The sequence below is a fragment of the Haliotis asinina genome, chromosome 8, assembly GCF_037392515.1.
Source record: "Haliotis asinina isolate JCU_RB_2024 chromosome 8, JCU_Hal_asi_v2, whole genome shotgun sequence".
NCBI lineage: Eukaryota > Metazoa > Mollusca > Gastropoda > Lepetellida > Haliotidae > Haliotis > Haliotis asinina.
In genome coordinates this window covers 8973388-8990723 of record NC_090287.1, presented here as the reverse complement: position 1 = coordinate 8990723, position 17336 = coordinate 8973388, and the positions used below count along the sequence as shown (strand labels likewise).

Genomic DNA, 17336 nt, shown 5'->3' with positions numbered 1-17336 from the left:
ACGCACGCACGTCAAACATGTCAAACGTACTTAACTCTCAAATGCATTCTAACTTATAACAAACATTTGGAATATTAACAACGATAAAATATGATTTACTCCCATGTGAAGAACGACAGACTTCTATTTTTTGCAAGAGCTTGCCTGAAGTTTTTGAGTGTGTGTCAACTCGAGAAAAGTAATAAAATTCATCCGTTCAGCCGCCAGAGAAAGAACTGCATGCCCCAAGAGAAGTATATAATTAAATCTACCAATTACAATTCTTTTCTCTTTCCGATTAAATACTTTATACTATTAAAAATAAATAAATGTGTGTGTGTGTGTGTGTGTCTGTGTGTGTGTGTCTGTGTGTGTGTGGATGGATGGATGTTAGGTACGTAGCTTGTCCACTGTTCGTTCTCATCAACATCTCACCATATAGTATCATATTCTCAGCATCCTTCCCAACTGAGTTGGAAGACATGCATGTGTAACTGCCAAAATCAGTGTCCTCCAGATTTCTGATCCTCAGACTGAGGGTCATTGTATGCTCCGCTTCGTGATATATCTCTACTCTGTACTTGCCACCATTGGATATCACCACCCCCTTCCTCATCCAGACACTGATCGCCTGGGGGTAGGCGGAGATCTGACATTCCAGTATTGTCTCTAGACCTATGTCCTGGCCAATCCGTTTGTTGGGGAGGCGTACCTCGGGAGGAACTGTTTGAAAATAACTACATGATAGTAGTCAAATAAATGTAAAAAAATAATATAACTAGGAAGACAAGTGACAAAGATGACAGTGTTAATGAAAGATGAGTGAGTGAGTTAAGTTTTACGTCGCACTCAACAATATTCAAGCTATATGGCGGCGGTCTGTACATAATCGAGTCTGGACCAGACAATCCATTTATCAACGGATGGGAACCGATGACATGTGTCAACCAAGTCAGCAAGCCTGACCACCCGATCCCGTTAGTCGCCTCTAACGACAAGCATAGCCGCCTTTCATGGCAAGTATGGTTGGCTGAGGGCCTACTCTGTCCCGGATCTTTACGGGTCTGTTAATGAAAGGCTAAGCAGCAAATGACACTAAGAGACACATGACCATCCATCATTATGAAGGTAAAAGACTTGAGACATACTTGAATAGTTTATTAATACCTTACTAACACCTCAGTCAATATCACAGAGGTGATAAAAAAAGCCACGAATGTGCCTTGTTCATAACACACAGCCTTATTGAAATATTACATTCTACAGTATATGTATTGTAATCCTTCGTGCAAATGTCACTATGCATGTCAGTAAAGACAGACCTAATTTGACAGTTCAGACCCATTAGATTTGTCTTGCCACGTATTCGCTCATTGATAATGGAAAGTGGCTTGTTTATTTACACATTAATAAGAAACACTATAATAAACTTACATTCAACCGAAATCCGTATTAACCTGTTTACGGCTGGCGGTACACCGTTGAAGGCGATACATTCATAGTTACCCCCGCAGTAACGACTCACATTATGGATAAGTAGGACCTCTCCGCTGATGCCGATCTCTAAAATACAGTAAAACACGTCATGCCGATAGTGAAGTACAACATATGGAACACTATACAGGTATATGAGGTTTACTATACCAGTTTTCACCACTGCTACAACGACAACAATAAAGAATAACTTCCTCTTTACAGATTTTAGATCCATTAAAAAGAATGAACATGGAGCAAAAGTCTTTAATCTTTTCAAAGGTTCGATGTTCTCAAAGGTGCAAATTCCGGTTTTGTATTTCCGTTCATATATAATGTATACAATCGTTCACTTTTACGTCAGTGATATATAGTTAATTGTAAGCGTGACGTTGAAACGGGACACGTATATGAATGAGATCAAAGTGTCATTAAGTGTTCATTCCGATGCCTGTGTCAGAACAAAGATTAGACTTCGAACGGACAGAAATAAACTGAACGTACGCAATAACTCAATGTAATGTATGCATGAATTAGTATGCATGACGTGAATAGAATTAAAAGTCATCCAAGACCAGGAAGAACGTATTTCAACCATGCGTAAGAAATACGGTTCATGCTATTACATTCATGCTGGTAACGTAAAATACTTCAACTCAAAGTGAATCAATTTTAGATTCATTCAGAAATGTCATTCTCATTCCGTAAATAATACCAATATTGTTCCGTGCTATGTAGAGCTATCATTATATTCAATCGTAAAAAGAAGGACTTACACATTTAAAACAAGGTTTTTAACGATGCATATTACCTTTAATACATGTAGCAGAGAATTTGGATGATACATATATGTGGTAAGTTGATCAACGAGTAATTGCAGCTAGATTTCCTTCTGTGCAGACTCTCCAATAACCGCATTTTGTCCTCAGTGGCCACTTCCATTTTTGCAGTTTATTATACTCATACATGCAGACTATATGCATGGCTTGTTAGCAATTGCAGGGATTCGGTTCTAATGCTATAATTCGTTTTCGAAAAAGGCGATTTCATATTTCACCTTTTTCTGAGCTATAACACTATCCTTCAGGCATGAGTATCGTCTTGAGGTATTTCAAAAAGATGAAACGAAATTATGCAGTTTCCATGGTATTGCTTGAGGCACCGAGGTGTACATGGTATTTACAATTTACTTTGGAAATATCGAGTTGGGTGTCTACATCAATATTGCACATGATGCGCATGTGCCTTGAACGCTTTATTTAGCTGCAGCTCAGACATGAAAGTAGCACCATGACACGAATGTATTCATTATACATATAGACTAAAATACCATGAACAGAAACATCATCAGAATGCGCTGACCGCAGAAGCTGTAAAACTACGATTTGTTTTCACTTCTTAGTGATTCCTTAAAGTAATGATATATTTCGCTGTCAACTGACGGGTTACTGTGTCAGCTATATGCATGAAAGAGTTTGGATGTGTACACTTGAGTGTGTTTTAACCACTGGGAAATTCGGGTGGGGACTTGAACTCAGGGCCAGGGCTGGTGAACATAATATATGATTGCACATAAGGGATGGTGAACACCGGTATAGGACCTGCACCCAAGAATTGGTGGGCACGGGCATAGGACCTGCACACAAGGGGAGTGGCGGGCACTGGTATTGGACCTGCTCTCAAGGAGTAGGGTGCAACGGCACAGGATGCTCATTCAATGAGTATTGGGCACCGGTATAGGACGTGTACACAAAGAGAGGTGGGCGCCAGTGTAGGACCTGCACATAAGGAGTGATGGTCACCGGTATAGGACATGGACACAAGGAAAGGTGGGCGCCAGTGTAGAACCTGCATACAAGGAGTAATGGGCACCGATATAGGACCTGCAGACAAGGGCTGGTGGGCACCGGTATAAGACCTGCAGACAAGGGCTGGTGGGCACCGGTATGGGACCTGCACAAACGGAGTGGTGGGTACCAGTATGGGCCCTCCACACAAGGAGCGATGGGCACCGGTGTAAGACTTGCAGCCAATGACTGGTGGGCATTGACGTAGGACCTGCACACAAGGAGTGGTGGGCATCAGTATAGGATCTAAAGACAAGCAGCGGTGGGCACCGGTATAGGACCTGCGCACAAGGTCCTGAGGAAACTATTGTAGGACCTGTACACAAAGAGTGGTAGGCACCAATATAAGACCTACACTCAAGGGGGGTAGTGCACCTGTGTAAGGCCTGCTCACAAGCGGTGATGTGATGGACACTCGATGGGGACCTGCATAGGAGTGGTGGACACAGATTTCAGGACCTGCAAACACGGTGTCGTGGGCACCAGAATTGTATCTACACAAAAAGGTTTGGTGGGCACCAGTTTAAGACCTGCAAACACGCGATGTGGGTCTTCCACACTGAGAATAGGATCGATACACCATTTTGTTCGGTATTCTGGTAATTTAATATAAGTAGATGATGTTGTATTATTTATAATACTTATGTACATGTTAAAACGTCAAGTGCAATGTGCAATTTGAATTTTTCGATAAATGTACCAACATTTAAGTGTTTTAAGAGTTTACGAGTTTCCTCTTGACTATACAAATTTGCATTTCAGTGTGAACCAATTCTAATTAATGTACCTAGTAAGTAATGTCTAGACAAAAACACGTCTACCCCTAAGCCGGTCACCAAGTTTCTCACTTACAGTGGAGATCATTATATTCAGCATTGTCGCCTAATCTTGTGGATGATAGACATCGATCCTTATTAAATCCACAAAGAAATAAAGTGGTTTACTCTGCAGCTATGGAAAGTGACAGGTGATCCGACTGAGGATTACAATTTCCTCCACCCCTGACTGTGCCTGTGTCCTATACGTCCCCCTGACGTGATCTTTACGGCCAGATTGACGCCAGACAGACTCCGAGGTTTTATTAAACCAACTGTAGTCCTTAAACACACTTTAATTTCCTTCGTTCAGTGTTCGCTTAATTTCCTGACTTTGATTTCGCTGTCAGGTCCAAACTATGCTAAAAGTAAAGTTCAAAGGATACTGTCAAATACCACAGAGCATTTCCTCCATGTCGCCCGAATTAATGGCTTGGATATTTCATCATTTTTCTTTTCCTGTCGTTCCGTATTTATATCTAAGAGGAAATAGCTATCTTTTCGTATCAAAGTAGCCGCGTTGGAACAGTTATTTCTCAGAACGTACAGCATTGACAGTCGCTGGTGGGTATTTATTACACAGCGGCTATATTTAGATGTGTCTTCCCTGTGCCAGAATCGGGTTTAATGCTACTTCGGAGAGTACAGAATCCATCCTTGAATTGTCCCGACACTTATATTACCCAACGCCACAATGTAACGTTCTGTGTTTTCTCCATACTGAGTCGTGTGTGAGTTTTTCGTAAGAAGGTTGAAACTTCTGTGGTGCCTGCATTGTTTGTTGCGTCAACAGGAGTATTCACCACTGTGGTGGTTTGTCGGATGCAGTCATGTGAAACTTCACGTATAGCAGAAAAAAGTCCTGATTAAGTGGATGTATACAAATACTTAATGAATGCTACAGCGTATTACAGTGTAATGTTCTATACCACTGCAAGGTCAAAACCTGCATTAAACGTACTGTACATTTTACAAGTAACCGTGCCATTTACGTTTGAAGGTTGAGCTTTAGGTGTAACTGGAAAAGCGATCTCATGTTTCATAAATATTACGATAACTGAAGAGCCTAAATTTGACTTCTTCATTACTTCTACAAATCCCTAGATATCTCGAAGTAAAATATCTAGCTGAGCTCTATGTCGCAACATTATACAGATATTGCAATGAGCAGGTGAGAAATGTTCTATCAACATCACAATCAACTAGATATTTTAAATCAGCTTCACATGTAGTAGCTATGTGGGTTCATGTGTTTAGACGACAAGCAAACAATTGACCCACACGGTTGACTTGTTAAAACAATAGAAACGCGAATATAACTTTCGCATAGCAGTAAACTTTGAATAGGAAAACTGGTTTATATTTTACAGTTACGAATATCATGAAACAACAACCTCTGAAGATATATACAAACAGATAAACTTCAACATCACAGAATATCAGACAGTCGCTTTTTCCTGACGAGTGAGTTGAGTTTTACGCCGTAATCAGCCATATCTCAGCCATACGACGGTTTTCCTGATGAGCAGATGTTGTTGGAGATAAAGAACAAATCGATATCACAGGAGACACCACGTGGATGGTGCAATTTGTAATTTGCTCTACGTGCATCTCTGTGTAGAATACCATTCAACGTCATACAACAACAGCTTTCAAGCAATCATAGTCACGTTGTGATCCCTACTGTCAAAGGTTGACGTCAGTCAAGCAGCCATACCGGACTGCACTTTTTGCTTCCAGAGTTATAAATATGAGCTACAAGACCCTTTCCACATTCATGAGAAATCTCTGCTTAAAGCATAGTCGATTATACAATACAAGTGATTGTCACGACGACAGAGAATGATACCCCGATTAATGAAAGTTTTACAACGTCATAACAAGACTCGTCGCGATGTTTCTAGATGGGCGGATCTTACGATAGGGGTTCAATGTATATGCATGGATATATATACACCTATATTACATAACTGTGATGACTTAAACACTGACATTGCACAAAACAATTACGGGGTGGCTACCATAGTTACCTTAAACAAATTCTACTATGTTATTGTCATAATCAAAGTTCAGTTAATTATTGTCTAATGGGTTACTTTGGGTATCACTTAAAATGAACATGCAAACAAAACCAAATATATCTTACTATTCGTGCCTGGGCAGAACTCACTGTCTTTGCTAACATCGTCCTTGGTTGGGTTGTGCCTGTACCACGTGACAGTTGGCATGGGGATTCCTGTGACATTGCATATGAGAGTCACCGTCTCGCCTTCTCGTACAGCCATGTCCTCGGATGACAGCTCAGGTAAAATTTTTGCTGGCACTAAAAGCCAAGTAAATTGTACATTAAATATGGTAAAATGATCAAGAGGATATCTGAGATCATGCACGATATTGCTAATGCATGCAACAGCCATTTATAGAGCTTAGTTTATGATTTCACGATGCCAGTTAAAACTGAGTTTATCGCCCAAAAAACATTCATTCAACATAAAAGAGTAAAGTAACTTTTTGAAGACTGTTGTATCAACATTTACTTGATTTTCAGTGAACATGATACTATATGTAATACAAGCAATTGATGCAGCATGGAAAACACGTATTGCCTTGCAAGAAAAACCTATCCTTTTCAGCGCACAGGCATGATTCATTTGAGCGCCGGTTTCAAATGGTGGTCCGTTCAAGTTTTTGATTTTTTGTAGTATTCAGTAGTTATCAATTACATATCTAAAACAGAAGAGATTCTTTAGTTTTCAGGAGGGCTTTCATGCAATTGCATGGCAACAACTTGATAACTGTTCCTAATGGTCTTTTTGCATTATCCAAAAAGAAGCAGAACATTTGTGTTTGCACGAAAGTTTGCAGAAAATATTTCCTTTGGTGAAACAGTTGATCAGTTTTGATCAGGGTTGAAGACGTCCATAGCTTTATTAATATTTTTTTATAATTAATCACTGTTATGCGCTCCCATGCTTTGTTTACAATGTGATGAACATGTTCAAAAAGGAGTTAGAGGCAAAATGTATCCTTTTTAACAAAGTTATTTTCGTCGAGAAACTTCAATAAAATATTTCTACACAAATAAAAGTACATTCCTTGTGATTTCAACAATTTCAATATTATGGGCCATTCTGTTTCTTCCAATAGCGTCATGTACAGGACATTGGCTCTGTTCGCCGACTCGATTGATCCTGGGTGAGAATTGGCGCCCAAAGGTAATTTCAGGCCATATGCTGTCACTAACTAAATATGACAAATACTGGTAAGGGGCTCACAGGTTTCGCTCCTTCGTCACAATAAACGTGAAATATGCTGATACCATTTCCCCCGAGTCGGTCCAAGATCCCTAGTCTTAGTTAGATATAGAACATAACGTTCCTCCGCTTCACTAGGAACACGATTCGATATTTTCCGGAAATGCTACATTTAATGTAATCAAGGATGCTGATCTCTTGGGAGCACCCTTTGAAAACTGGATCGATAGTAGGTAAATACCTCAGTATAATTGTGACTGAAAACGCACACTGAAAATCACAGTGCTGTAAGATTTACTGTCACATTGTGTCACGCTGAATCAAAATCGTAATTATGGGTTTCAATAGCAACGTTTCACTGCAATTGAGATTATGGGTTGTCAGAAGAGTAGAAACGCCAGTCCCGTCTCCATGCTTTGAACAGAAATGATTCATTGCGACAGGCTCCCTGATTAAACTTAAAATTGAATGTGTACACAAGTATACATCAAGAGTCTAAAATTACTGAGGACAAAATCGATCACTTTATCGAAACATTCTGCTTCATGTGTTCTGCTTCATGTGTTTTATCACGTAAATACGTGTTTCATCGACGTATATGGTAGCAAATTGTTCTTCGATGGAAACGAGGGTAAATATATGTTTTAGGAAAGCCTGCCCAGGAATGTAGTGTTTTCAGAAGATATCTTAAACCCACATATCCTACAGCTTTGAAAACATGGAAATGACATTATACTCCCAATGTCACAACACATAACTTATGAGTGAGTTAGTTTTGTTTAAGGTCGCTCGTAATATAGTTTAGTTATATCACCGCGAGTCGGTAAAATGAAATCATAGTGCCACGTGACACCTCAAAAATGAGAGAATTCGAGATGTCATATAACTACATTTTAACTATACGGGATATCACGAGTATTACTGAGAACGTATGCATTACACTGTTGCATCTAGAGACTTCATGTTGACTTTCGCTCTAAAAAAACATTTTGTCTGACATCCAAAGCAAAGAAGCAAAACCCAAAACATTTTGGAAATTAGAAATTAACTTTGCTGAGATTTTTGTGAGTTGCAGTGTTTCCTGGATTCCAGCTTCGTCATTCGAAAATCGTTCCCGGCTTTATCGATTTCCATATAAATAAGTGGCTTGTGTGAGCTATCGCTTCAAGGGAATATCAAGGAAGTTACGAAACAACTGAGGGACTCTAATCTCGAAATGGAAGTATTTACTAACAACACAATAACTCACGTTGTTACGAGTTTCTGACTACACAAGGCCATTTACGGTTACAATCGGTTACAAAGTAGAAAGTGCAAAACGTAAAGGTCAAATTTTCGTCAGTCTCAATTATGGGTTCTTTTGGGCATATGAGGCAAAACAGTCATGGTCTTAACATGAAACAAAAGTATCGCTACATATGGAAGCAGGTAGGATATATCGTGATTAAGTATTAATGTAAATTTTACCAGGAAAAAGGATTCAAACCTTAGAACGTTAAGGCTGAAGATATGTCCAAGTAATTTCCTGGCTAGTTTAGGGTCTAGAATCTGTAAGTCGCAGTTGTTTAACACAGTCGTCAAGCATTAAGTTAATATACACCTACTTTCGCCAGAAAAAGAGTTCCAGAGTTGTTTGATCTGGGTTTCTGGTTGTCAATGTGCATGCATAATATATATACACTCTCTCTCTCTCTCTCTCTCTCTCTCACACACACACACACACACACACACACACACACACACACACACACACACACACACACATACACACATACACACACACACACACCGGGTATAATGTTGATAGAACAGCTACCATATTCGGAGGAAATCCGACATCAGGATGAAAACCTGCAGATCCTTACACGCAAGGGAGTAAACTCTGCATCAACGTTTTAGGCACCTATATGCCCATATAAATATAAATGTACACTGTGTATATGCACACACACATACATACATACACACATACATACATACATACATACATACATACATACATACATACATACATACATACATACATACATACATACATACATACATACATACATAGAGAGAGAGAGATATATAGATAGATAAATGTACACTGTGTATATGCACACACACACATACATACATACACACATACATACATACATACATACATACATACATACATACATACATAGAGAGAGAGAGAGATGATATATGAATATGTGTATCTATATATATGTGTAAATATGTGTATAGTATGCACATACATATATACATATATGGTACACAAATCTATTTCTTCAATCATCACGTCTTGCAGTGTCCATCGTGGCCCTTGTTTCTTATCGTGGCAGCTGATAAAATGTTAGTTGAGACTGATTTCATTTAATGGGATACCTTTTTGAAGCAAATAAAATAAAATGCATACACAGAACACAGTCATAAGTCTGAATCGAAGTTACCAGGCCTTAAACTATTACATTGTTCAAAACATTTCCACGTTTGGTATCTATTTTATGTTGTCCCCAAACAGTATGAAGTGTATTTTTTAAAAACATTATCAACGTTACCTAACAGATATGAATAAAATGCGGTTTTACTGACACAAATATTTACACAAATTCATGGAGCATTTATTCCATCACGATATAAGTAATCGTACATGATAAAAAGTACAGGGAGATGAATCGTTTCAATTATTGATTGTGGGAAGTATTCTAAAGAGAGGAAAATTACGAAGTGGTAGTCTAAAAGTATATGTCACGACAAAAATGACCAATTATATTGTTATTCCTCTCGTTATTTCAGACTAACACTTTGTTTCGCGGGATAAAAACGCAAGTACGCATAAAACATCATCTGGGAATAAACCTTATCATGCTGGTAAAGTCTGGTACAAATACGAAAGATATGGCTATTTGAGCTTCACTACCAATTTAGGAATCGGTATTAATCAGCCATGACTTCACCAGCTGAAAGAAACATGGCATATATTTGAGTATGAATAAACACATTCAGCACCTATGACATTTCGTTTTATGGATCTGTATATCGGAATAAATATCATGTTCTCGGGTTAAAGCTGTGCCCGTCTTGAATTGCTCTTCGTGTGAGATATCTAGTGACAACTCATTATTTTACCGTCAGGGTTTAACATAATGTTGAAGGTATCATACAGGCAATCATTATGACGTCATGAGTGTATGTGGAAAGAGCGAAGGGCACATTTGCATTTCATAGTATTATGGCTTTCGTTTTTCACTCTCTCTGAGTCAACGCGAAATTACTTTTTTCAATCCCAAATACATCATATTTTTAATCTAAACTTCATCACAAACCCTTGACACAAACAGATAGTTTTAAAAAAATAGTTACTATTAAAGTATGTAGTGAACGATTGCAGCTAACGTTCTGAGAAACCATGTCACCGAATGTACTGATGCATTGCAATGCGCTGAAATTAAAGACTTCGTAAATTGGCAGCTATCTCATCTGGCAGTTTGGCTTGACATAGTCATTTGCATATATATTAGTACTCATTGATATATTAGTACTCATTGATATATTAGTACTCATTGATATAACCGTTACCTATTACGTTGAGGTTGATGGTTTTGATCTTGACAGGACTCGTGTTGATTTGGCAGCTGTATATTCCCTGATCACGATATCTCACAGAACGGATATGAAGATTCCAGTCTTTCGTGTAGGGTCTTTCAATACTCAGACGTTCATCGTCGATGATGCGCCGGTCCTCAAACGTCAGCAAAGTCGACAGCTGATCGGTCCAAACCACCTGTGCGAATTAGAGACAATGCCGTTGGAACTCGTATAAGTCGGTCCGTAAAGTAGTTTGGGGTATGAAAGATCACAATAAATTGTTTATGATGTCTGACATCGTAATGGCAATGAACATGTGGTACAAATCAACAACTAACACAGAGGCAAACACCAACAAAATGTCTACGTTAAGAAACCACAGACAATTGCAAAATGTACTCATTACGAATAGGCCATTCGTGAGAGAATGTTGAGCGGAGGACACTGTGTCGTGTTCCCGTGCGTGCGAGCTTTTGTGTGTGACTGTCAGTACTAGTACAAGTAATGACCGTTGTCTAGTGCTACCTAATGCGATATCATGTCACTATTTCATATGGACGTTACTTAGATGAAATATGATGACTCCGATATCAGCCCATTAAGACCGACCTCTGGGCAGGTAGACAACAAATAACAAACAGTGTGAAAAGGCCTCGGGATCGATCGCGAACAGTGGCGATTTTCCTCAGGACACAATAACAGTCAAATGCATTTCTAATTCATGCTCTTAAACGGTTGCCGTTTGTCTATCAAATCGCTCAAAGTTTAGAAACATATGAACAGAGTATTCCAACTACACAGTGGCACAGAGACATTGACTACACTGTTGACATTTATTGAGACAACACATCGTGGAATATGGTGCATCTCTAAAACATCACAAGGACCTGTGCTGATAAACAACGTCAAACAATACATCACTGCAGTTCATACACCCTGCTTACTCCAAACATTTACTTTAAATCTCCAGTTTGCTTTAAAATAGTCACAGTGCCACCATTTATGACGCGATGATGGGAAATATTTAACTTCCCATTACCGTAAACAGACCTTAGAGCTTGCAGTGCTTATGTTGTCTTATAAACCTGGATTTCATTAGACCACTATTTTCATATGGCTAGACGGAATGCCTGTATGTTTCATCGGTATTGCACTTAGAAAACAATAACACGTGGTACATAGTGACGAATGAAATCGGTTATTGTCGTGGGAATAAATGTTTACCGTCATTACTGTGTACTTTTTAGAAACTTTAAAGAGTATAACCATATCAAACCCCACTTGACCTCTCTGTCATCATTTAAGACGTAACTCGAGTCACTTTGAGAACTTGCCTGATATGCCATTTTGAAATCCATATGAATTTAAATCTAGCAAACTGAATGGTCTGGTATCAGTGTGTTTTTCATCTGTAGCTTAAGTAATGTCATCACAGACATTCCGCTAGACAGGATACCTTCGCGTCCTCGTCTTCTTCACGTAACGTTATTGATCTCAGGACTAAATGTCTTCTGTACATTAAAACGTTGTTCTGAGTTAGTGTTCCGTCAGCGAAGCCTAGTATTTACGGGTCGGTTTTTTGTTCTTAGCAATCAGCCGGAAATAGTTTTAAAAATACAAAATTACCAGCATAACACGAGGTATATATTCAGTTGAATTATTTCCACTGGACATGCTGTTCATGTAACATGCAGAAGGTTCAATCAAACATCCGGAATCGAACTAAGAACTGCAGATGTGTTCTTGAAGGGTGTGTTCAACGAGTCAGAATAAATGGAAGATCTTCCAAGGCTGGATTAAAGGCATTTGTCTTCAGTAAATATATCTCGCAAAGGTCGAGCTTGTTTTAAGGCGGTAATTTATCAATATAAATACGCGCACGGCTCTAATTGTTGCGTCTCACAAGCGACAATGCCAGTTCAAGAGGTTTGCCATTTTATTAAGACATTAACCAATCGCAAAGAGTGATTTATTCCACGCGTCTTAACCCCTAAGTCTAGCATTTATACCGACATTATCAATATCGTCAATTAGACCCATGATATCGATCAGCAAGATTAGGACAGGCTTAGCGTGCAACTAACTGTCCACTAAGAAATAAAACATGTCAGAGTATCTCCATGGGTCGGCGAATTTCCAATAATTTGCCCACCTTCCAATTGAGAAATCCCTCGCGCCCGTTTCAAAGTTGGGCAAAAACGCCAACGGAGTAGCATAAATTTCAGAATTAATCTGAATAACTCCCAGACGGCGGTAGGAAATTGGCAATTTCTTCATGTAGTATTGTCAATTCATGTTGCCTCTCTGTCATGCATGTTTTGTAAGTCCCTGGGTTTTCTCATGAAAGTTATTTCCTTCACGGGATTAAACTTGTAGAATGCCGAGACCTCGACTAGCTAATATCATATGACGGTTCTCTACACCACACGACTTTTTCACGCATTTGCTTTATCGTGTGATATGCACGAATCCTCTGGTGCACTTGTATTAATCTATATGCGCCTTCCAAATCCGGACCTTTCACATCAGAATGGATGAAAAAGATTCGTGTTTTAAAGTTTACAGAACGAGTACCGTTATTGGAAGATGATTACATTTTTCGATGTTTGATTAAAAAGTGAAATTCTTGATTTTTAAATAATTCTCGAAGTGATCCTTTTTGAACAAAATCATTTGAAATAGTTTCACTTCATAAATCGATAGACCAAAATAGCACGAAATTCATGTATTAGAATGGCAACATTTGCTGACTCCAACTTAAGCGCTAAAACACCTAGATGACAGGACATGCGTAATGTCACCCCAAAGAACGCTTGAAACACGCAACGTATTCATGATCAATCTAAATTCGAATTAAAACATTAACCCTAAACATTTCACAAATGCTGAATGTTAAGGCGCATCTACATTTTGAATGCACAGAGTGCATGCGATGCCCAGGAAGTGCTCAGTGATAACGGCTGCCAAAGTAGCCAAGTCGCTTAAGGTATTAAGGCATCCAATTGGTGGTCGGGGGATGGGTGGGGGAGAGTGGTATTCGCGTCAGGAGTGCCCGAAACTTTTGATCGTGGGTTCGAATCCTTAATTCTCCCTGACTATCTTTCACCGTTTGTTGCTGCTGGAGAAGTTTTGTGGAGATCACTAATGTCACGTCTGCCTTTCTCTAGATCCGCCATGATAGGGTTTCTAAGCATGTTGGAACAATGGACGCGCTGATAGGTTTCACACAATTTCTGTGACATTAAACAGGACGTGATACCCATGGAATGGATCCGTCTGTTGTATTCATTATTCCATTCAATGGTGGGATGGGTGGGTCTACTGGAACACATGGACTCAGTCTCGGTTAGTGAGGCAGTTTCTAAGTATTTCAGTTATATTACTGTGTGTTTGATCTGGGTTCCAACCCCCAATGGTTAGTTTCTGGTATAAGTAAGGGTCATGGTGAAAACCAGAGAAAGTCACTTGACAGCAATATAAATTATCATATTTAGGACTAGGAATTGTAAATTCACGTTTGTGACTTTGTGAAAAGTCACCGAAGAAAAGGAATTGCATTGTGTGAGAATGACAGAAACAGCAATCTTGTGCACAAAGGCATCACTGCTCGGAAGCATGTTTGAAACAAAAGTAGAGATGGCATGTATGCTTCGCCTAGTTCCACTAAGAAAACGTTAGACAATACGGTTTCAGATTCTTACATAACTATAATTCGATACAGCTGGGTTCCAGTGTAGATGGATTGGAACAAATGGTGTTACCTGGTGTAGTCCAAGGTACTTTACAGAACAGGGCAAGATAGCAGTGGTACCCTCCTTTACCGTTACGTTGACCATCGGAACATCAAAGCTTGGCTCCAGTTCGAGACCTGCAAACAGTTACGTTGATGAATGAAAAACAAAATCATCATGACAAATATAATTTACAAATGCCACAGTCTTATCAGTGGTTTAATAACGCAAGGAACGACTTCCAAAGTCAAGTGAAATATCTTCATCTCCGATATACATTCAACCAGATGGTCAAAACAACCAGGTGTTCTTTTTTCAGTTTCCAATGTCTTCGCAGATCAGATGTTGTGGGCGGTATGTATTTAGGGAATATGCATGTGCAATCTATCATTGCTAATTTAATCAGCCTTATCTTTCTGTAACATGAATTTACGCCGGGAAACGGTGTAAGCACAATTAAAATTCCACTCTACGTGTGACATGCACGTGCGAAAAAAAATTCTGTACGTCTTCTTTGTGCTATGTCAGTGTCTATGTATGTAGCTCAGACTGTCGGGCATAATGAAGTTTACACCTCAAACATGGATAATGGAAAAACAATACTTTACAATTATCAAAACCTATTTAGAATGAAGACATAACTATTATTTCCGCTATAAAATAAAAGAACTGTCGAAAACAGAATTACTGGAAAGTCATTAAGTGTGCATGTACAAAAATATTATATACCACATGTACTGCAGTGTACTGTGTAACCCAGTCGGTAGTTAAATTGCTTTGAGTGTACAGCTGCCTTGTATGGGACATTCCCATCTTTCCCAAATGTAAAAAAGCGCATTAATATGTTCAATATACTCAAAAGGGGTTCAGGACAACGTGAATACAAGTCAGTTGGTGTAAGAAGGACTCGTTTGGCCATGCCTTCTTTTGCTTGGTATAAATTACAACGTCTTTCATAAAAGTGTACTGTTGTATGGTTATGAACGTGCACTGTGCAAGCAAATGGACATACTTGCTTTAATTTAAGCATCCATGGATGGTTTCCCATCGGATACTTGGCCATATTAATTAATGCAAATGAGATTCAATGGAGATTGGTGGACAATATCGGAAAGTACCAGGGGCACCACTACTAATCCCAGATAGAAACTGATAATTGTGAAGCGACCCTGACGAAATGGCTTCGGTGAACAAGTGCATCAAGATTTGATTTAGAACATCCTCAGAAGCACAGGAGGTCATGTTCGGGTTTAAGCTGGGATGCCCTTCTCTGACATGGGATGACAGATATATCCGTGTGTATGTTCGAGCGCATTGTGGTGTCAGATAATTATTAGAATACAATACTCGTTTTGCAATCACTGTGATGTCACGTCAGTTTGTTTGAAGAGTCTGCCTGCGGACGTGCGTGGGTATATGTATCCATGTCTATGTAATCGTTAGAGGCAATCCAGTCTCCGCTAGGATCTGTGCGACTTTCTCTCAGATAAGGCTGTTACGGCTTGAAATTCCTGGAATACACCACCGCTAAATCCCCGCATCCTCATTTATCCTAACCAATAACAGCTGTACTTCAAATAACATCAAACGTTTTAAAACCATCCCGATATCAATGAATACATTGACCGGTACGTTATCTGGGAGGACTTTAGACTGAAGGACTGAACAGGTAGCCCAGAGGTCTAAGGTGTCATAATTTGTCAGGAGTAGACCTCCTTGCGCACTATGTTTCCTGGTTTATCAGCACCATGAGCGGCCTTCATTACTTAGGGCTTCCTTCCCACACCCAGTTCACACGCAGTGCTGCACAACGACGTTAAACCTCACTCACTCACTCACTCACTCACTCACCTCGACATGGAATTAACGCTTCTTCTATGAGCTTTTAACATGGCGCTAAAGGTGTGTGTGAAAGAGAGAGACAGAGAGAAAGAGAGACAGAGGATGTGTTTCTGTGTGCGTCGCTCCGTGTGTGGGAGGGGTGGTGGTGGTGGGGTGGGGGGGTGGGGGGGTGGGGGGGAGGGAGGCTATATACTGAATCATGGACATGGACAAGACTACCTCCTCAGAATTAATATGTTAAATATTTTTTACTCATATACCATCCTTTAAAGTACTTTGATAAAGTGATAAAACTCAGCCAGGAGTTCGAACTACCAACTGTCCACTCCCCGGGAACAGTCCCGACCCCAGAACTACCGATGCAATATAAATTAAGCATATTCCCTAGCAAAGGCAAAGAAACATATTAAGTATTCTGTAACCGATTCTCGGCGCGTTTATCTAAAAGAGACACTTTATTCTAGCCTGCTGGGTCACAACAGACACCACCGCACTAAAATTATTATTTATTTATTCATCACAGGTTATCTGTTACAGGTCATCACGCAGTGCTTATTCCGTGAGTAATAAAATACATTATCTTGCTTAATAACAGCATCACTGGTGTGGCCTATACCATGCTTGGCAGAGTATATGAAGCTGGTTTTATTGCTTTGCATGTGAATGTGTGTGATATGATATTAGTATCTCTACATATAGAGTAACTAAATATATGTTTCAAATATCATAGATAAACATAAGATGGTGTTTTGTTTAATGTACTGTGACTAATGAGGGGCATTTAGGGAAAACTGTCACCATTACAATTTAAAATTCAAA

General features: G+C 39.4%; 1 protein-coding gene across 2 annotated transcripts in view; it reads right to left on the bottom strand.

The window, feature by feature from the left end:
• The window catches only part of LOC137294061 (opioid-binding protein/cell adhesion molecule homolog), a 45842-nt gene that overhangs the window by 3828 nt on the left and 24678 nt on the right, over window positions 1-17336 (bottom strand). For both annotated transcript variants that reach the window (XM_067824991.1, XM_067824990.1), the window contains exons 2-6: window positions 14706-14812; window positions 10936-11140; window positions 6261-6437; window positions 1414-1542; window positions 415-702 (exon numbers count right to left, since the gene is read on the bottom strand). In XM_067824991.1, coding sequence (XP_067681092.1) covers window positions 415-702; window positions 1414-1542; window positions 6261-6437; window positions 10936-11140; window positions 14706-14812 — 906 coding nt within the window. The remainder of the gene's footprint in view (window positions 1-414; window positions 703-1413; window positions 1543-6260; window positions 6438-10935; window positions 11141-14705; window positions 14813-17336) is intronic.